The sequence below is a fragment of the Aplidium turbinatum genome, chromosome 4, assembly GCF_918807975.1.
Source record: "Aplidium turbinatum chromosome 4, kaAplTurb1.1, whole genome shotgun sequence".
In the NCBI taxonomy this organism is placed as follows: domain Eukaryota; kingdom Metazoa; phylum Chordata; class Ascidiacea; order Aplousobranchia; family Polyclinidae; genus Aplidium; species Aplidium turbinatum.
In genome coordinates this window covers 40,693,681-40,716,799 of record NC_137475.1, presented here as the reverse complement: position 1 = coordinate 40,716,799, position 23,119 = coordinate 40,693,681, and the positions used below count along the sequence as shown (strand labels likewise).

Genomic DNA, 23,119 nt, shown 5'->3' with positions numbered 1-23,119 from the left:
ATATTGGTTACCGGTACTTACTTTTGAATGCAAACAGCTAGCTTCATACAAAATGAAATACAGTATTTCTATATTTCAGATATGTCACATTTAGCATGTTACTCGTGGGCCACTCATGATATACAAAACAATTTATATGCTTAATACAAATAGAGAATGTTCATAAATACAGTATATGTTTATTACAAACAGCAATAAGTGTACAGAAAGGTTTTTTATTATATTGTTTTAAAAAGTCATTAAAATGTTGTCACAATGTTTGGAGGCTCTTCAAGACATGAGTGAAGAAGAACTTATCGTACAATATTTTTTGATAAGGTATGTTAAACTACACTTAATATTTTTGCAGCTTACTCGTTAACAATTCTCCGGAACAGCATTATCTGTTAACTGGGTTATTGTGATTATTCTTGTATTTTTTGTTTTTGTCTTTTTGCATGTATGGTAATTAATATGGACTGATTGGTCTGATGCAAATAAATAGTAATAATAATATTATCAATATCAAATTTGGAAATATAGCCAATGAAATACATAATTGCAGGTTGAAAAAGTTAGCTTTCAAAAGCATAATATGCAATATACACCATTATGATGACAGTGCTACTTTAGAAGTGCATTAATTCAATAATTCCGTAGCTATATTTACATTTTGAGGTACCGGTAATGAACGTTTTTCTTTGGGTGCCAATTTTGCCTACTATATATAGCAATTGAACGTGACTTATTTTACACAAAACATATGCATTACATTACTGGTATGCTAAAGAACTATGGCATCAAATGGTCACCCAAGTTCGGAGAGATTAATGGCACTTCATGAAGATGATGCATTACTGAATTTATTTGTATTTTACAGTTGAATGAAGATTTGGAAGGTGGAAATTTGCATATGACGGGGAATATTCCCTTCGAAAAGTGGGGTATTACACCGACATATTGCGCGCAATGAAATTAACAACCTTAATCTGCCTAATGCATATGACTATTGTGAAAAAAGCTTATTGCCGGACTTGGACTGTGCAAGGTATACAGCAACCCATACAGAAACCCTCTACGAAGGCGCTTTTAAAGAACTTTTCTAGAACCTTACTATGTTGATGTGTATTGTTTTCACTGTGATGGTCAGAAATAAAAAAAAACTGAACTTAAGTGCTGTATACGTATGAGGAGTCATATTTTTTGCCACTACAAAAGCTGTGGCGACATTTACACTATATAGTGTAATAATTACCTCAATAGTGTTGCCAGATAAGGAATTCTGGTCTAATTTGAGAAAAGTTTAAAGCTCTTGAAAACAAAAGCCTGAATTATGTAATTTTTTTTAGTCTTGGGAAAAGATGAAAACGCTAATCTTATTCCTAACTCTAACCCTTACCTTGACCCTTCTTAACTTTAATCCTAACTCTGGCAACACCTGCTTGTAACCACGGCGTTAAGTGTGGAAAAATAGCCACTTCCAATTGAGTATATGGTGAGAAAAAATATGCAAACACTAATAAAACGTAACTTTAGTATTATGAACATTTCACTATAACATTTAAAATCATAAGACTACATGGAATCGCCAATAATATAAGACTGTATATATTCATTTTTTTGGAAAATTAAACAAAGATAATGAATACCGCTGCAACGCCAACATTGTTAGGCCTATGTGTTTCCGGTGGCTCCAGGTCCCCTGCTGCCATGGGCAAGCATATTAACCCTTGAAAGGGGGGTATCACGACTGCCACGTCGCTCATTGTTGCCTGGTTTCGGAGGATGTTTGAAGTTCCTTGATTGGGGTAGGATCTCTACACAAACATATAGAAAATCATGTAGTGCAGTCAAGCATCTGTAGGAGCAGACAAACCTACACGATCAGCTAACTCAAACAACTGGGCATATTCCTCTGGTACACAGTCTTGGATTTTATGTACATTTATAATCTTGCACAAGCAATTCTTTGCAAGCCGAGCACTTTTTTCGGTGAGATACACTACGTCCAATGTGTCCACTAACAAAGCACGTAACATTAGCATCAACAGTTCAACATCAGATAAATCATCTATGCTAACTACAACAAAGAAATCATCACGCCAATTGAAAGAGAAATTCACATTCAAATGACCGTCGCGACCCCCAGGTTGAGAAACGCTGCTATACCGGTATATGCTATATATACAAGTTAAATCTCAGAACTTTTAACCTTTGTGACTTTGTCGCTTTAAATTACTGAACCTGCATACTTACCAGTACCGTACTTAAAATTATCTTGCTAATGCTCTTTGTTTACAAATTATTTTTGGGAGTGACTATTTTGAGTGCCACAGATTGAAACATATCAACTTTTTGTTGTAGGCCTATCACTAAATAAAACAACTTTATGCACTTTTTTAAAATAAGTGTCAACTGAATTAGTTGATCAATCAATGTTTTTGGAAATGATGCTGGCTAAGTAGCATCTGCCAATTACGGTACTAATTTCAAGCCTACTTCAGCTTAAAGCTTCCACAAATATTTAGTAATTATAAACCCTTTAATTATTAAGCTGCTGTATATATATACTTGGTACATTGAAACTTATGAACTTTAAAGACCACTACTTCAAACTATAAAGTAATCAATTCCTTAGCAATTTGAAAACTCACATCATATTTTAAATTTAACTACTTGTAGTCATGCTAGATATTAACTGTAACTAACATCCTAAACATTCTACATTAGTTAAAAACAGTCTGCAACCACAATATCATGCAGTTTCACCGTCGATAGTTGGCAATATGCCTGTATTTGCATAGCCTACCTTCCAAGCAGATTCTGTAATTTGACCACAGTCTCCATATTAAAAACTTAAGACTAACTTAGAAGGATAATCTGGTAATAAGAAAAAATAGCCTAGGCCTATTTAGCGGTAATCTGCAAATAAGAATTTAGCCTACTAAAAGTTAAAACAACCTGCAGTTGACATTACTCGGCTAAGCCTACCTAGTGCCTAGACGTTTGGCTACGACTTGCAAAAGTACCCTACCAACACTTGAGGCGCTGTCTCAAATGCAAAGACACAGCCTTGCCTAGCAACGCCATTGAGTTTCCAGACTAGTATTATAGAGACTGTGGTCAGACTACCAAATGAGATCAACTTGGAAGGAGATTGGGAGGTTGGTATCGCCGAAATCCAATATCCACACTCCTGGAGGAACATCATCAACTCGGTCAATAATTGGTTGCACTATGTAGACGGTGTAATTGACACTGTCGTGGCCTTGGATTCTGGTCACTACCCTAATCCTCAAGCAATCCTTCAATACTTGGAAATGAAATTAAAGCGCACAATTGGAACGCAATTGTCATTACACATGTATTACAATCCTTACACAAGGCTTATCAATTTGTTGGTCACAAGCGGCGCCCACATCACGATGGGTGAAGGACTTGCTGAATTGTTGGGGTTTCATAGAAAGCGTTTTAAAAGCGGTGAATATGAAGCAAGGCGTCACGTAGATATCCATCAAGGTTTTTATGCCATGTACTTGTATTGTGATGTGGTAGAACCCAGGGTGGTTGGCGACACTTTAGCTCCTTTGCTGGGTATAGTTCCTGTGGAAGGAAAAGATGGTGATTACATTTACCGAAGAAATGAGAAAGTGCATTATCACCCCGTTCAACTGAAAAACTTCGACACGGTACATATATCGCTGCGAGATGATCAGGGCAAGCCAGTTCAATTTGAGACGGGAAAAGTAGTGGTCACGCTTCACTTTTGGAAAAGACGTCTTCATCAACTATAATGCCTCACAAGCCCGTGTTCTGTTGCAACGCAAGAGTCTACGAAAACTACTACGTCTCCCAGGTAGGTCACGGTACACCAGGCTTTTTTTCCGGTGCTCAATATCAAAACGGTTATGGTTTGGGGAGTATATTTTCTAGCCTTGGAAAAGCGATCTTGCCTTTGATCAAGTCTGGAGCAAAGACGGTTGGAAAAGAAGTTCTCAGGTCAGGTGCACATTTTGCTTCGGATGTGTTATCTGGAAAAAGCGCGAAAGAAGCGGCTTTACAAAGATCGAAGCAGGCTGGTGTCAATTTATTGAAACGCGTCGCGGCCCCGGTCCATCGAACCCCACCACGCGAGACCTTTTTCTCATCTCCACCTGTCAAAAGGCGAAAGAAAATAAAACAATCCAACAGTTTGTAAAAACGTAGACGGAAAGCGGTCGTATCAAAAGACATTTTCGATGGCTAGCTTGATTCATGAAAAGTCTTGTGAAGGGTTGAAAACCGAGCTGGATTTGTTTGCTGTTCCACCTACCCAAACCAGTTTGGAAAGTGGACATTATGTGGAACATCGCCCGCAATCTACTCTCACCGACAGCGGTCCTGTCGAGTTTTTGATTGTCGAGGAAGGTGACTACTACATCGATTTGGCCAACACCTTACTCTACGTTCGTGCTAAAGTGGTCAAAAACGATGGCACAGATTTAGCCGAAAACGATGCCGTTGCTCCGGTTTGCAATTGGTTGCACAGTCTGTGGTCACAGATCAACTTAAGCCTAAACAACACCCAGGTTTCTCAATCGAATCACACGTATCCCTACAGAGCTTACTTGGAGACTCTCCTCAGTTTCGGAGGACCTGCAAAATCTTCACAGCTCTCTGCAAACTTATGGTACAAGGACTCCAAGGATAAGTTTGATACGCTCGCTGTTGCAAATGCAGGCTTCAATCGACGCAAGGCGTTGACGCAAGAAATTCGATCGGTGGACATGATAGGAAAATTGCATCTGGATATGACCTTTCAGAATCGATATTTACTCAACGGAGTCGAGATGAAGCTCAAATTGACTAGAGCCTCCGACGCGTTTTGTCTCATGGGGCAGGAAAGGTCAAGCTGCAAGAAGTGGCTTTATTCTGTAGAAAGGTCAAACCCAGTGACCCTGTAAGTGTCGCCCACATCAAAGCGCTCCAGTCTGGAACAGCCAAGTATCCAATCCGCCGTGTAGAAACAAAAGCTTTTAACGTGCCAAGAGGCAATCTCACCGTCACCAAAGAAAATCTCTTTCTCGGTCAGTTACCAAGAAGGGTGGTGATCGGCATGGTGGACAATGCTTCTTTCAACGGTTTGTCGGCCAGAAATCCGTTTGATTTCAAACACAACTCTGTCAATTTTTTGGCTTTATATCGTGACGGAAAGCAGATTCCTTCCAAACCATACCAACCTGACTTTGGAAATGGAAAATATATACGCAGCTACCTCTCTCTATTTACAGGAACAAATCAATATTACGCAGACGAAGGCAATGATATCTCCAGAGCGGAATATCCAGGCAGATATACCCTGTTTGCATTTGATTTGACACCGGACCTTGGTTCGGGGGCGAGTCATTTCGAATTAATAAAGCACGGAAACTTACGATTGGAAATTCACTTTGCGACAGCCTTACAGCAAACTATCAACGTCATTGTCTATGCAGAGCACGACAATCTTCTAGAAATTGATCGCAACAAAAGTGTCATATTCGACTATTCGGCATAAACTCGGACCAGATTTCGAGGATTTTATTCAACGACTCTTGTCTAAAGCGTGTTTTCAAGGGTGTGTACGCGAGAGACATGTTGCCCCAAGACGTATGGTCCCCCTGCTGCCTTTGTCATCAACACCAACGAAAGCGATCAACCGGGTGAACATTAGGTTGCTGTTTATTTGAATGGTCACGAGCAAGGCGAATTTTTCGATTCTTTTGGTATCCGACCCTACCAGCGTGAATTTATCGACTTCATGCATCTCCACTCGATTGATTGGATTTGGAACCACACCACAATTCAAGGACCTTTGTCGCTTGTCTGTGGTCACTATTGCATGTATTTTCTATTTAAAACGCTGTCGCGGTGTATCCATGAAAGAGATTGTCTCAAATTTTCATTCTGATCTCAATGCAAACGATCGTGCTATTGAAGACTTTGTACGCCAGCATTATAGAATAAAAATTTAATTTGTACATTTGTTTAGTTTTTTGTTTTTTATTATGTATTTGTGTCTATTACACAATTGTTGCATTTTTACATCAATTTCATGTTTGTTTGTTTTTTGTTTCAACATAAAGTTAGAAAAAAAAGTCTTCCTGCTCCACCTTTCAATGCATTTTTTATTTTTTTTATTTTTATTTTTAATTCTACCTTTGCACTTAAAATTATATTGCTGTTGTTGCCTAATAAAAAAATAAAAAAAAATACAAGTTGTCAATTTTATTTTATTGCAAAGCACAAAAAGCTAAAATGATGCAGGTGAAAAGAAACAAGTTTCTTTTCGAAATTTGTTCAATAAAAAAGAAAAAAAATACAAGTTAGCAATTTTATTTTATCGCAAAGCACAAAAAGCTAAAATGATGCAGGTGAAAAGAAACAAGTTTCTTTTTGAAATTTGTTCAATAAAAAAGATAAAAAAAAATACAAGTTAGCAATTTTATTTTATCGCAAAGCACAAAAAGCTAAAATGATGCAGGTGAAAAGAAACAAGTTTCTTTTCGAAATTTCATTTCGAAGAAATTAAATTTCGAAAAAAAAAAAAAAAAAAAAAGATCTCAATGTTGCGGCGACGTTTGCTTGGGGGCTTGTCAGAAGCGTTACATTGTTTGACCTGAGACCGCTGCAGTGTTTTGACTTGTTTGACCTGAGCAGTGCGAAGAGTGCCAAAAATTGTTCACTATCGTCAAGGTTGTAGAGTCGCCCTTACTTGACTGTCGCATACTGGACACAGCAGAAATAGACCATGACTGCTCTCATCAGCAACGCGTCAACTTGGTACGGGCAGAAATTGACGAAGATGAGTTTAGAGTCGCCCTTACTTGACTGTCATATACACGGCGGATTGGATACTTGGCTGTTCCAGACTGGAGCGCTTTGATGTGGGCGACTCTTACAGGGTCACTGGGTTTGACCTTTTTACAGAATAAAGCCACTTCTTGCAGCTTAACCTTTCCTGCCCCCATGAGACAAAACGCGTCGGAGGCTCTAGTCAATTTGAGCTTCATCTCGACTCCGTTGAGTAAATATCGATTCTGAAAGGTCATATCCAGATGCAATTTTCCTATCATGTCCACCGATCGAATTTCTTGCGTCAACGCCTTGCGTCGATTGAAGCCTGCATTTGCAACAGCGAGCGTATCAAACTTATCCTTGGAGTCCTTGTACCATAAGTTTGCAGAGAGCTGTGAAGATTTTGCAGGTCCTCCGAAACTGAGGAGAGTCTCCAAGTAAGCTCTGTAGGGATACGTGTGATTCGATTGAGAAACCTGGGTGTTGTTTAGGCTTAAGTTGATCTGTGACCACAGACTGTGCAACCAATTGCAAACCGGAGCAACGGCATCGTTTTCGGCTAAATCTGTGCCATCGTTTTTGACCACTTTAGCACGAACGTAGAGTAAGGTGTTGGCCAAATCGATGTAGTAGTCACCTTCCTCGACAATCAAAAACTCGACAGGACCGCTGTCGGTGAGAGTAGATTGCGGGCGATGTTCCACATAATGTCCACTTTCCAAACTGGTTTGGGTAGGTGGAACAGCAAACAAATCCAGCTCGGTTTTCAACCCTTCACAAGACTTTTCATGAATCAAGCTAGCCATCGAAAATGTCTTTTGATACGACCGCTTTCCGTCTACGTTTTTACAAACTGTTGGATTGTTTTATTTTCTTTCGCCTTTTGACAGGTGGAGATGAGAAAAAGGTCTCGCGTGGTGGGGTTCGATGGACCGGGGCCGCGACGCGTTTCAATAAATTGACACCAGCCTGCTTCGATCTTTGTAAAGCCGCTTCTTTCGCGCTTTTTCCAGATAACACATCCGAAGCAAAATGTGCACCTGACCTGAGAACTTCTTTTCCAACCGTCTTTGCTCCAGACTTGATCAAAGGCAAGATCGCTTTTCCAAGGCTAGAAAATATACTCCCCAAACCATAACCGTTTTGATATTGAGCACCGGAAAAAAAGCCTGGTGTACCGTGACCTACCTGGGAGACGTAGTAGTTTTCGTAGACTCTTGCGTTGCAACAGAACACGGGCTTGTGAGGCATTATAGTTGATGAAGACGTCTTTTCCAAAAGTGAAGCGTGACCACTACTTTTCCCGTCTCAAATTGAACTGGCTTGCCCTGATCATCTCGCAGCGATATATGTACCGTGTCGAAGTTTTTCAGTTGAACGGGGTGATAATGCACTTTCTCATTTCTTCGGTAAATGTAATCACCATCTTTTCCTTCCACAGGAACTATACCCAGCAAAGGAGCTAAAGTGTCGCCAACCACCCTGGGTTCTACCACATCACAATACAAGTACATGGCATAAAAACCTTGATGGATATCTACGTGACGCCTTGCTTCATATTCACCGCTTTTAAAACGCTTTCTATGAAACCCCAACAATTCAGCAAGTCCTTCACCCATCGTGATGTGGGCGCCGCTTGTGACCAACAAATTGATAAGCCTTGTGTAAGGATTGTAATACATGTGTAATGACAATTGCGTTCCAATTGTGCGCTTTAATTTCATTTCCAAGTATTGAAGGATTGCTTGAGGATTAGGGTAGTGACCAGAATCCAAGGCCACGACAGTGTCAATTACACCGTCTACATAGTGCAACCAATTATTGACCGAGTTGATGATGTTCCTCCAGGAGTGTGGATATTGGATTTCGGCGATACCAACCTCCCAATCTCCTTCCAAGTTGATCTCATTTGGTAGTCTGACCACATAATCCGTCAAGGTGTTGGAGGGGAAAAATTTCATGGAACTGTTACTCGGCAGGGTTAGGTAAAACATTTTTCTTTGGATATTTTATTTTGGGTTGGGGCATAACCAACCCTAAACAATTGGAAAGCAACACGATCCAAAGTTTGTGCGTGTCCTCTTCTAAACTCAGATTGTAGAAACTGAATGATATCACAATCAAAATGACAACCATTTGAAAAAATAGACTATTTCACTTCTGGGAACGTTTTTTCCACACATTTTCCACTCAGCCATAACGTACAACACTCGCTTCGTCAATCCAGCAATTGAACCTGTCCGAGTAACCGAGCCACTTTACAAGGATCTGATTCTTTCGATTCTTTTTTCTCCTCCCTAGAATCGCTTCTACCTTGTAGATGTCGTGATCAAATCTGTTTGAAATTGTTCTGCGATGCCACCGATCACCACACGACGACATGGAAAGCGTATGCGAATCGGTTTATGGAGTGTGTAAGCATCTTGAGAGCCGAGCCACGATTTTACAGGTTTCTTGATCACCCTATGTAGCCTTTCCTCTCCACCGAAGCTTTCAGGATTCCCGGCGTCAAAGTAAAATTAATTTTGCTGGCGCCATGTTATCTTCTTTTTGAGACTAGGAAAAGCGCGAGTTTCACCCAACTCTTCTTGAAACTCTTTCAAACCGGTCGGTTGAAAGTTTTTGGATTTATGAACGACAGCCGAAATCAAATGTTTTATATTAAAGTTAGGAATCGCCTGTCCATGAATCGTGAGTTCGCCTGATTTGTTCCAACCGAGAGAAGAATTGTTTTTGATAACGTCCACAAGACCACGACTTTTTCCGAGGTAGGTTTTTGCAACTCCTGCCAATATGTCATCCTCAGTAAAATGTCCTTTCTCTTCAAGAACAATCTTGGTTGGAGTGTTGACATATTTTTCACGATAAACAATGTACTGCTGCAAGATTTGATCGTAGAGTTTCACTTTTTCACTCGTGGTCAGATCAGAACGAGAAAGAATGTCATTCATTTTGGAGTCCAACTCACTCATCGCGTTCAGCAAAGGAGGTTTTTGCATGTTCTTTTCTCGCATCGATTCTAGAAGGCGTGGTTCTACAAGGCTCATCTTTTTGACACTCTTCATCTTGTTATTTTGAAGCCAAAGTGCCGATCAACCCAGCGATCGCAGGAACAACGGCGGATAGGAGAGCTCCCAGAAAGCCTCCGTGTTGAATAATCTGTCGTTTTTTAGTAAGACTGGTCTTCTTTTTGGCCAGCTCACGCAAAGGTTTCTTGTATTTAAGCAGATTTGCCTTTTGCTTTGAAGAGATTGGGACGTTGCCCTTCAACACGTTGTAGCAGCAATCACAAACACACTTAATCAATTCGTTATCTGCTGACTTTATAACCCCTTTAGCAACATTAGGATTTGCCTTGGAAAGAAGTTTGAGTGTGTCGATGTGTCGTTGTAAACGGGCAGTCATCATCAAGGAATGGGGATGTATACAAAATTGGTTTCTCCTGGAAAGATGTCAGTGCACAATCGAAATTTTTCCAGAGTGCTTTGTTTAAAATCCAACAGTTAATCACCGAAAGGCTTAGATGTTACGTCTGCGAAAGCTTCTTGAAGAACACCCGTTTGCCTCGGATAAGCTAGCTTTGCCAAATGAAGTATCTGAGAGTTGTCTTTAGGGTTTTTAAACACCACCAAATAATGTGCGTTGAGACTGATCGTCCGGTGTTCTAATCTAATTTCTTTGTTTATTCTTTATACATTTGAAATTTAATTTCTTTGTTTATTCTTTATACATTTGAAGTTTGACGGGTGACTTTGCACAAAAAGTGGGACTTCTGGCAACCCTGGAGCTTGAACACCTTGACGTCATCATAGAAACAAACAACAATTCATTGTCACACATGAGTGGTTCTTGTCACACTTGAACACTCATTTGGAACATGTTTACCATACATCTGGCAACCCTGGAGCGTCATCATAGAAACAAACAACAATTCATTGTCACACATGAGTGATTCTTGTCACACTTGAACACTCATATGGAATATGTTTACCATACATCTGGCAATCCTGGAGATTTATTTACTATACATCTGGCAACCCTGCAGAACTCACGTTTATACAAAAGGTAAATTTATACAAATTTACACAAAAAGTGATCTGGCAACCCTGGAGATTTATTTACCATACTTCTGGCAACCCTGCAGGAAACAAACAACAATTCATTGTCGCACATAAGTGGTTCTTGTCACACTTGCACACTCATGTGGAACATGTTTACCATACATCTGGCAACCCTGGAGCGTCAAAATAGAAACAAACAACAATTCATTGTCACACATGAGTGATTCTTGTCACACTTGAACACTCATATGGAATATGTTTACCATACATCTGGCAACCCTGGAGATTTATTTACTATACATCTGGCAACCCTGCAGAACTCACATTTCTTTGTTTATTCTTTATACATTTGAATTTTGTTTTGGCCGGTAAATTTACACAAAAAGTGATCTGGCAACCCTGGAGACTTATTTACCATACATCTGGCAACCCTGAAGCTTGCATCACACTCACATTTCTTTGTTTATTCTTTATACAATCATACTCACATTTCTTTGTTTATTCTTTATACATTTGAATTTTGGATGGTAAATTTACACTAAAAGTGGGACTGTTCCGCTTCAACACCTTTTATGACGTCAACACCTTAGCATCATCACATAAACAAACAACAATTCATTGTCATACATGAGTGGTTTTATGGTTTGTTCCTTTTTGACGTCACAGCATGGTATATGGGGGTCCGAGATGGGGTACTACTTACTACTTGTGTTTTTACTCGACTTAAAATTCTAGATAACATTTTCACACAATATGCAAATACAGTATCCTATGTATATTTTTTTACATGTTTAGTTGATTTCAGCAACATGGTCCTGTGTTTTGCCATGTTCGACAGTTAGCGACTACCTGGTCTAGCTCCTTGAAGAAGTCAGTCGTGTCTGATTGACGAAACGTCGGAATAAAAGCAGATTGTCACTTTATACATCGTGTGATAGTTTAGCTTAATTTACACCAGCAGAACGCATCATGTTATTTAACTAAATGCCCTATGAACAGCCTCATTCAATTTTCAACAGCAGCCTATACTTCGCAGTTGGCCCATTTCTGTTTTTCAAGCATTGATAAAGATATTAACCACCTGACCTAACAAGCAATCATACGTCCAAGAGGAACAACATCCTGCAAAACAGCTTTGGTAGCTACTGTATATAGTCGAAAATTTGGATTTGTACACGATTTCTTTGTGTATAGCTTTGGTAGAGAGGTACTTTTTAGAAACCATGGACAGACAATCGATAACAACTTAATAACATTGTATTAATTTCTGTATTAATTTTGAATTATGCAATTCAATGTTATTAAGTTGTTATCGATTGTCTGTCTATTTCTTTGTGTATTCAGGAAAAATCGAACCATTGCCTGATCAGCCAGACTTTGGAGCCAGCTCCAATGTGGTAATAAATTTATGCAGATCTGTTTCAAGGGGTCTTGACCATTTGCTTTACTGTACTTTGACAGATGGTTTACATATATTCCTCTTGTAACCCATCTGGAAAAATCAAATATACACTGTTTAGGGACTGTGGCAGTTAATCGGCTACCAGGGATCACATTTTCCGGTGACAAAAAGGGGTGCTCATGATGAAAAGAAAGTTGTGGTTGATGGCACGGAAGTGCGTGCGGTAAATGGATAGGCAACAGATTTGTCACTTTATTGTCCACCTTTGCTACTGCTCAACCAACGGGAGAGTACAAACGGTTTGACAAAAAAGAAAAATGTTCTAAAACGGTATGGGAGGCGTTGATCTCATGAACTCTCTCATGGCTCTATATCGAATCAAAAAGTATTACCATAAATCATTTTTTAGATCTAACTATAATAGACTGCTGGCTGTTGTATAGAAAGGACTCTTTTGCAGTCAGTGGTTCTGAGAAAACAATGATGCTTTAAGAATTTATCTTTCTATTGCTGAAGCTCTGCTTCTTGAAAGAAAACCTACGACACCTCGCAAAAGGGAGCGGCCATCACAGACAACGACTTCACAATTCATAAAAAAAAGAAATTAGGTGCTGCTACCAAAGCAATACCTCCTATTGAAATCCGAACTGATGGGTACCATCACTTTCCAGTAGTGATGACAAGAGGAAGATGCAAGTACCCCAATTGTAAGGCAACCCCTGTGTTTTAATGCGAAAAATGCAAAGTGCATTTATGCATCACCAAGGACAAAAATTGGTTTATTGATTTTTACCGAAATTACACTGTTGACAACTGGTATTTCTAATATGTTTCAAATGTGGCTTCTAATTTTTTATTGTGCTTTCACTTGGAGATTTCCGTACGTTTGAGGTGGTGCTTCTTATGACAATGTTATGTGGCGTACGCAGGAGCCGCCGTGCACCGTCTCGACAATACTCCCCAACTCAATAATCACCTATGCAAGTCAATAATGGGGTTCCTGGGGAGAAGTAGCTTACTGCTAGTAGCCTACAATACAGTCGAGTCCATCTTAATTGACTCAAGCAGGAAAAAGCATACAATTTCAGTTATTCAAAGTTTTGATTATTTATTTTACACAATACATCTTGAAACCCGGTGTTAATAACTTGTGTGACCACCTTGATTCTTCAGCACCTCTTTCACACGCTTTGGCATCGATTCAACAAGCTTTTTGCAGTTTTTTTTGCATTTCTGGGTGTCTATACCATACTTGAATAATGGCCTATATGAGTTTGGTTTTTGTAGTGCAATCGAGTTTTTGCAAACAAGATTTCAAAATTGACCAAAGGTTTTCTATTGGGTTGAGGTCAGGAGAGTTTCCAGGCCAGTCTAGAACGTTTATCTTAAGTTGATGAAAAACCCTCTTCAGTTGCTTGGATGTATGGCATGGAGCAAAATCTTGCTGACATACCTCCCCCACCTTCAGGAAATGCCCTTTGCATGTCATGAGTTAAGGTTCGTGTTATCAATTCAGAGTATCGAGCTGAGCTCATCATTCCCTCAATGAGGATGAACTGATGGAATGATGAACTCAGCTAGACACACTTGCTTGAAAAACAGAAATGGGCCAACTGCGAAGTATAGGCTGCTGTTGAAAATTGAATGAGGCTGTTCATCGGGCATTTAGTTAAATAACATGATGCGTTCTACTGGTGTAAATTAAGCTAAACTATCACACGATGTATAAAGTGACAATCTGCTTTTATTCCGACGTTTCGTCAATCAGACACGACTGACTTCTTCAAGGAGCTAGACCAGGTAGTCGCTAACTGTCGAACATGGCAAAACACAGGACCATGTTGCTGAAATCAACTAAACATGTAAAAAAATATACATAGGATACTGTATTTGCATATTGTGTGAAAATGTTATCTAGAATTTTAAGTCGAGTAAAAACACAAAATTGTCCTTAGACTAGATAGCCACAGCATCAAAATTTACCATAGGCTATTTCTGCATTGCAACATATATCCAATCAAGTACATCATACACAAGATGCAACCATTGCCTTTGAGGCTACATTTTTACACTTCTAAGGACATACAGTCACCAAACTAAGTAGGCCTAAGCATTGAGAAAGCTGTTACTGTTGATACAGAAGTGAAAAGGCTTACGAAGTTTCATTATTTTTTTTTATCAACGCTTTAATGATTTGTGTTTGAGACCGATTAGTTTTTCCAAGGAGACAGGACAGATCTGTCATATACTCTCCAGAAAGCGGTTGTGAACGCTTAGGTAGTGATAAAGGTGTAACAGAGGATACTAGACAAGAAGTTGCACTTTTCGATGACAGCATTGTCAGCACCGATATTATCTGGAATAGCCTTCCACTCCGACTGAAGTTGCTGAAGGAATATTTTTTTCTGGCGATAATGATGTGTGTAACAAGTTTATTGCATGTTGACAGTAGCATTAACAGGGGTCCAGAAAATACTTTTGGACGCCCGGCATGATTTCAAGAGCCTGTAACCTGCCTAATGGCCAGAGAACTTGAAGAAACCACCGCGATTTGTTTGGATACCGTGCATTTTTTTATTAGAAGTGTCCTGATTTGGGGCTCAAGGATCTCATTGGTACCGGGCCTAAATTATCTTCTTAATCTTCTTAACGGCCCTACAGTTGATGTTACTTTTTGTTTTATTTCTAGGGCATGCGATGCGTCGTTCTGTCGCAGGCTATTACCTATATTTGTGAATGCAGTTATATTACCAATATTATGCAATACTACCTATATAATGCAATATTACCTATATTAGCTTCACAATTTGTTGTTTGTAAGCTAACTGGGGCTATTAGAAACAAAGCTACAACATTTCAAGAACCGTTAGACCAAGCAAAATTTGTTTCCTCTCCCCTACTGTATTATCAATCAAGCAACATCAATCATTTTATTTTTCGTCATTGACGCGTCCGGGACGAAAAAGATACTAACTACAAAAATCGATATAGACCTACCAGCACGTTAATGAACAGAATAAGGTGCAAAACCTTGAAAGGTATAAAACGTGCCTGAATGGAAAATTATGTAGTAGGCTATATATCAGTAGTTAGCACGGCCACAAAACCCAAAAAACAAATAGCAAAAACAAAAACAGAGAGAAGCACACATGTAGTAATGTATTATGTACAAAAAACGCAAACAAGTCCAAGCTATTTCGTTTTGTCAAGTTATCAGTTCGAAACTATAGTGCAAATCATGAAAAAGGTCTAAAAATATGAAGTGCGTCATTGTAGACTGTGATTTGGTGTTTTTGGAGACCCCTGATGTCGAAGTAAATAAAAACAACTAAACTGAATTGAAGTTAAAACCAGTGCTGTGTTAAACCTTTTGTGGGCCCCGGGGCCAGAATAATTTTGGGCCCCCTATCGTCAAGCAGGCCTATAGTATTGTGTATATTTTTACTGCACCGATATGGAAATGTGGTTCACTTCAATAAACTTTCTCACCAGTTTAAATAACAACACAAATGTAAGTAAACACAAACACAGGTCTACCATTTCTTAGCTACACCTTTGTTCGGAATGAAAGCCAAAAGTGTTAAAAATTTCTAATAAATAAACACTGGAAATAGAGTATGGTCACGACGCGTACATACCATTGTACCGCGCGGAATTTTGACTGTTTGAACTTTGCGTCGCAGTACCGTGATAAAATCTGAGAATAAAACCAAAACTGAAGAAATTATTAATTTTCATTCAGATTTGGTCTGGTAACATTATTGTTTTTCACCATTTTTATGGTTTATCTGGCAACACTACTTGTTCAGTCAACCATTGTAAAAACATTGTGATTGTAAAGTTTAATTTGTAAACAAAAGCAGTGTCAAGAGTTTTGAGAATCAGGTGTAATTATTTTTATTTAACATTATTTCATTCCAAGGCAAAGCTTTCATTATTTTATGCAGGCATTCAAGTTAATTAATGTTTTTAGGGTATGGTAGCCTAGGTTAGTGGCAAGAATACACAGGTCACTTGTGATAAGAATGATTTTTGTTTTGGATCAAAGCAATTTCAGTAGGCCACCGTACAACATGTGATATGCCAGGTCTATAAGGTATTTGAAGATAAGAGCAATTTCATGTGCATATGTTTTAAAAAAAGTAAACATAGAAGGTTTCTGCTAAAAGTACCCACAGCATTCAATAAAAGGCAACTCAGATTAGCTATCAAAGGTAGATACTAAGTGCTGCAAGTTACTCAATCTCCTAAATAGGCCTTAAATTTTTTCCAAAATTTGCTTTCATTTAATAAATTCTCTTGCATTTGCTCTGCACTTGTGCAAGTGCAGTCTTATTTTTTGTGGTGCAGGAGCACTGTACGGGGAGACATGTGCAGTGCGGCAGCGGACAGATTTTCCTGCTCACGACATCACTCGTCAAAGATATTTAAAATTACGGTATTGTAAATGTTAAAAATAAAATGATAATTAAACTATCAGAAATGTTATTTTGCCAACACCTCACAATTTTTAAAAACAAAACACTTTTATTGATAAAAATAAATTGAATTATAAGCTATATGTGAATTGTAAATTCACAAAGGGCCCAACTCCACTTTTTTCATTTCACTTTTTGTGCTTTCTGATTTCTTTCGATGAAAACAAATTGAATATGCGAATTCACAAAGAGGCCTCCAGTTTTTTTTCATTTCACTATTTGTGCTTTCCAATGTCTTCTAAATGATACTTTTAAAAAAATGGCTAAATGTTTCAAACATATCAGTAAACACATAAAAAAAAACCTATCAATATTTCTTTTGATTTTGAAATGGGCCCAACTACAGCAATTACACTTCAATTTCTCCATTGTTTCTGCACAGAATCTTCACCACATTGAGTGAACTTTTTACGTATGATGCTTCTAATCAGTATGCTTAAGCATGTAATCATAATCGAAGTTTTACCACAAAAGTAAATAACCAAAATAATTAAAACGGGTGTGCAAAAACACTTTGTGGCAATTGGGCCCTTCTTGGATTCATATATTCAATTGCAACCCACCTGTTATATGTTAAATACACTTCTGCAGATCATGATACTAGCTTTATCGCATTTTAACTTTCTTTTAAGATAGTAATGGTGTTTTTAGAGATGTTTCAGTGTAGTAAAGGGGCCAAATTTGAGATGTTTTAGTATAATTAGACCTAAATCGTCCTAATTGACAAGTAGCCTACACGCAGTAAACTTTAGCAACTAAAAAAAAACTTTACTGAAGCGCGAAAGTCTATTATTTGTGGGCCCCCTGAGATGGTGGGCCCGGGGGCCGGGCCCCCCTTGGCCCCCCCCTTAACACAGCACTGGTTAAAACAACAGCCTTCCAAGCCATCTGTGATAACCAGCTAGCGCAATACGAAGATACAAATACAATTAAAACACGTTATAAAACGTAATTACTCTGTATACGAGCAAACAGAAAATAAAGAAAAGCAGAGTGCAAAAGAGATTGTAATGGTCACGCAAGATCTGTTTCTGCAGAAAGCTGATAGATCGATAAAACAATGAATTAGCTAAAATGATTACAAAGTCTACCAATCCTTTGTATAAACATGAAAAGAATGCAATAGTCAAATGCAGAAAAAGAAATTCAGATAATATGAAACCAAGGAACTTTCAGAAATAATTGATGAACTCCACTTTTGAATGAAAAGTAGGAGGTATCAAGTTAATTGTGGCGCTGTTGGCATGCTTTGTGACATTTCGTCTCATTCAAAACTTAAAGGCATATTCAATGAAATTTTCAAACTGGAATTAAGCATTAAAATGCGTAAACTGAACACTCAAGAATACATTTTTAAAAAAATTAACAAAAAAAAAATGTTTTCAAGGGCGCTGGCAAGGCCCAAAGTCCAATGTTTCATTTATTTTTTATTTTTTTCAAAATGACCAAAAAGTGGAAACACTGTTAGAGTATACGTCATAAATGCCAAGAGCTCCAGCAATATCAAAAGTCTTTTCGCGCTGGGTTGCAAAGTTCGGACGTGTTGTGTTCAAAGGAGTTTTGCAGGATAGTTTTACACGTTTTTTAAGTTTCTAGGATATTTCGTTGAGTAATAGTAGGAATGTTACGAGAAAGGTGAGTTACGGTAGCATTGCTAAAAATTAAATGTCCATAAAATCTATATTGCATCATTATTTGACTATTGTAGAAACAATATTGCATCATAGCAAATACTATGCTTGACTTTTGTGTTGTGCTTGGCTGTGACACGACAGCATTGCATAAAGTTAGTATGTTTGGGTTTCCCAAAGACAGTACACAAAAAAAGGAAATGGAATAAATTTGTCAACACCACAACTTGTCATTGGAGTGGACCAAAACCACACCACAGATTTTGTAGTCTGCATTTTCAAGAAGCAGACTTCAAAAATTTTCTTCAATTCCAAATGGGATATGTCAAAAGACTTGACTTGACACCCGGTGCATGTCCATCAATCTTTCCTTCTCCACCAGAAACTAGTGCAACAGCTGAAAGATCACATTTGACTTCTACCTGGCGACCAGCTTATAGAAGACGCCAAGTTAATGAAGTAATGTTGATTTTATGGTTTATTGTATTTATTTAGAATTACAATATTAGGTTTTGATAACCTGTACGGTACCCCAGGGCCTAATTTACAACAAGGCCATTAACCTAGTGCAGGAGTTCCCAACATGTGGGTCGCGACCCCAACTGGGGTCGCCTGACAATTTGCCTGGGGTCACCTGAGGCCTTCTGAAAAGTTTAGAATTTCATTAGTTTAGAAACTTTGCCACAAGAATTCCAAGATACAATGAAAAGCGTTGTAAGTGTCGTGAATTTTGTAAAAGCTAGTGCTTTAAACGGATGCAACCTAGTTCGTACCCTGAACAGTTCAGACCCTCAGTTCGTACCCTACAAAGATCGAGAAAAAAAATTAAAAAAAGCGGAAGTCACTGATCGCAGTTTCCGCAAACATTTGAAAATTTTCCCCCTGAAAAGATCGAGAGAAAGATAGCACAAAGCCGAAGTCGCTGATCGCAGTTTCCGCTAACCCTAACCATAGACTAATCTATGCTCTAATCCTAACCCTCGCTGATCGCAGTTTCCGCAAACATTTTCCCGCAGTTTTCGCTAACCTTTACCCTAGCCCTAACTATAGAGCAATCTATGCTCTAACTAACCCTCGTTGATCGCAGTTTCCGCAAACATTTTTCCGCTGTTTCCGCTAACCGCAGTTTCGGCTTACCCTAACCATCGAGTAATCTATGCTCTCTAACCCTCGCTGATCGCAGTTTCTGCAAATATTTTTCCTCAATTTCCGCTATCCGCGGTTTCCGCTAACCGCGGTTTCCGCTAACCTAACCCTAACGCTTGAGTTTGTTTGCGGAAACTCCGATCAGCGACTTCGGCTTTTTTAATTTTTTCTCTCGATCTTTTCAGGGTACGAACTAGGTTGCACCCGCTTTAAACAGCCGCCTATTTTCAAAAGTTTGCAGTGAATTGGATACATCCAGTAATGTTCTGTTATTTCACACTAGTGTGAGATGGTTGTCCAGAGGCAAAGTTTGGAAACGTGTTTTTGATCTTCGTGATGAATTAAAAACATTTTTTTATCAAAAATCTAAACCACAGTTTGAAGCACTTTTCGGCAACAAAAACCAACTTCACAAAATTGCTTAAATTGCTTGGTGTCAAACTCGTATGTTTACTTTGTCATTCTGTACTTGTTTGCGCCAGCAGCAAAAAATAAAATTGAATGAATTGAATTCACTTTAGGCCTATAACATCGTTAAAAGCAGAGTGAAATGGTTCACCAGACATTTGATAATTAAAGTAACTTGCGTTCTTCTAGGCTACTAGGTTACCAGAAGAACGCAACCTAGTATGGTAGCCTAGTCACCAGAAGAACGCAAGTTACTTTAATTATAACATCATTATTGTATGTGTGGTTTATATAGTTGTCAATTTTTAGGTGCTTTAGGTTACTATAAATTTTTTGTGTCATATTGGAGAATTTCTACCTCTTGGTTTCCAATACGAAGAGGAAGATAGTACGGTGGTTGAAGTGAAAGTGATGATGAAGAAGAAAGTATGCTAGAACCTGAACCCTATCGTTTTGAGCCTGAGTACTCAGAGGCAGAGATCAATCAGCTTTACCTTGCTGATGTGACTGACGTTTCTCACCAGGAGGATCGAGTGGGGAACACTGATTGGTAAGCAAATTTAGATATTTGACAACATATACTGCATTTGTTTAGCTTTACTTAACATAAAATTATTAAATCACCGACCGTAGCGGGATAAGTGCTCACTGCTCAGCTTTGCATTGTATTTCCCTATGGGTTTGTAAGGCCTTGAACCTACAACACGTTGAAAACAACTTTACAAATGCAACTGAAATTATAAGAAAATGAAATCTTAACGCTCTTAAGTTTACCTTGCCTAATACTAGTTATATTGCAAAGTTGAATTTTCCCGTCCCGTTAGCCTATGCAATGAATTATTACTGGCCCCTAAAAATTGAAACCATTGACATTAAAATTTGTTTTGACAAATTTTCACGTATGAAGAACTCAAGTAGTTAAATTACGCATCATTGTACAAAATGCTGTACAACACAGCTGCCGCAAAACGACCTATCAAAAATTTTACACATTTTGAGGTGTGTTGAGCAATGAGCACCACACCATATTAACTTAATGGCTTATGATTCACAATATGTAGACAATGGGCCATTTACACCAGTATAAAGTAAGCTAAAAAGGCAAATGTGATCCCATACTTGATGTAGAATTTTGACGCGAATTCTACGTTAAAGAATATCTTTCTCACTGGCGCCAAACAGTGGATTGGATTATTATATGCGTCGCTCAGTTAATACGGTTATGCGCCTACAACAGACAGAAAAACAAACCAAGTAGATTGAATCTGAACGCGGTCTTGAGTTCTGTTAGTTTATTGTGGCAGATAGGTTGCAAGATTACAAGTCAGAAGATCACAAGGTCACAAGATCACAAGTTGCAAGTCGAAGGTTCAGTCACATAGGTTGCAGGTCGCAAGGTCGGCCACAAGGTTGCAGGTCGCAAGGTCGTTTAACAAACTTAGTGGGCAGATATAGGCTACTTCAATTCTAGATAGAGCTGGTGATTATAGTTCAGACTCACCGAGACAGCAATCAGGGCTTAAAGTGATAATCCGTACAAACAATAATCCAATAATAATAGTCGTAACAGTCATACAGCAATTGATTCTACTAGTGCATCTTATTCAAATAGAATACAAAATTTACAGTTAGTAAATGGTCAAGAAATATTTAACATAAAGTTTCTCAATTTATGCTTTAAGAGTTAAGATTTAAACATCTCGTTTTACCAAATGCAGCTAATACAAAACTCAAAGAGAATTTCTGGTCTACGCTCTCAAACGTTCGCTTTGCTAAGCCTTTTATGCTGAATTGCTGATATTGCAAAACACAAAGAAGATGCGCTATATAAAGACAACGATAAGAAAAAATAGCTTCAGTAATATGCCTTGGTTGAAGAAAGCAAGCGGATAACAATCGTTCGCTGACGTTCATACAACATCTTTCAAGATGCGGCGAAAGCTTCGAAGAAATGTTGTGCTACACCAAGTATTTACAATTCACATACAGACAACGACATTTAGACGTTGAATTACCGTTGGCCGTGCTATGCCAACGTTTAAATGGATGATGAAAAACAACGATTAATTCTCAGCCCACAAGATGACATAAATTGTTTTTTAGAGCAATAGAAGTTAAAAATAGCATTTTAAAACAACACACTACAGATATTCTGGTGCCGTTTCATGAGTCACAATCCCTGCAAGCCCAGTCTCTTGTCTAGAAACTGACAGCAATTATTTAACTTGTTTTTTCGGGAAGAATAAGGAATTGCTAAAAATGTAAATTGTTTTTGTACAATTCGATAGACAACTAACTCCGTGGAGAGAGATATATGGATTTAAGTAAACACAAGCTTTATGTCTGTAAAAGTAACGTAATAATTCTATCAACACGAAAACACGATTGACGTTTCAGAGGTTTTCTTAAAACAACAAAGAATAGAGTGGCTGCTACTTGACATGTTATTCAAGTCGATTATAAAATTAACACTTGATTCAACTTCAAGTGTTGGGTATGAGAAGATAGGTACTCATTGTACTAAGCCTTTGGCACTAAGAAAGTAGGGTGGCCAGTTCCTTTCTCTCAGCCACCTTTCCTGCAGTAATTGTGCCCACCCAAATTATTACACCCTAGCTAGAGGTGCGCGATGTTCTCAACAACCAGCTGAAGCTGGGAGTCAAACCAGGTTTGGTTGGTTTTGAATCTTTATCCTCGGACTAACAAAGCCTTGATAGGTTATTCTTGGTAGTTTCGCATACATGTAGATTGTAGAGGGTCTGCTACAATTTGGTGAGTCCAATTCTTATCCGTTACACCATCCCTCTGCGCCAAAGTAGGCTACAAGGTGTAAAATGAAAAAAATTCACTGACAGTGCAACCTCTACGACACCACAACAATGCAGTTTGTAAACAATTTTAACTTTGTGAACAATTTTGACAACTTTTTGATCTAACGCTACAATTTTGATAAATTTTTGACTTTTTTGACAAGTGTAAAGTAATCACCCTAATTATTACCAATTTTATATCAACAGGTGTTCATGTTGTCACTGTGTGGCAATGGTTGAGCAACATCAAGCTTTGTGCTACTGTGAGATAGATACAGCACGGATGAAAGACATGCTAGATGGACAATTGGACATGCATGATTACATTTACTCTGCTTGTTTGTTAATATATGGCGCTGTTGAAACAAAATAAATTGACTTCACTTGC

At 38.4% G+C, this 23,119-nt stretch overlaps 1 protein-coding gene and 1 long non-coding RNA gene across 3 annotated transcripts; both read left to right on the top strand.

The window, feature by feature from the left end:
- The first annotated feature begins 5,074 nt into the window (after positions 1-5,074).
- On the top strand, positions 5,075-5,515 carry LOC145769169 (uncharacterized protein F54H12.2-like). Its single transcript, XM_082580760.1, has one exon. It carries the CDS (start codon positions 5,075-5,077, stop codon positions 5,513-5,515), a length of 441 nt encoding a protein of 146 aa, XP_082436886.1.
- A 12,932-nt stretch (positions 5,516-18,447) lies between these two features.
- Positions 18,448-23,119, top strand: LOC145768097 (uncharacterized). Of its 2 annotated transcripts, XR_014288905.1 has the most exons (3): positions 18,448-18,826; positions 20,231-20,471; positions 22,939-23,119. It is a non-coding gene; the product is annotated as an uncharacterized LOC145768097 (long non-coding RNA). The 2 variants fall into 2 exon arrangements; XR_014288904.1 differs by lacking the exon at positions 18,448-18,826 and having other exon boundaries at positions 20,159-20,471.

Bases quoted from the DNA above. Each gene is read 5' to 3' on its own strand.
- LOC145769169 (XM_082580760.1), top strand. From the start codon at position 5,075: ATGGTGGACAATGCTTCTTTCAACGGTTTGTCGGCCAGAAATCCGTTT.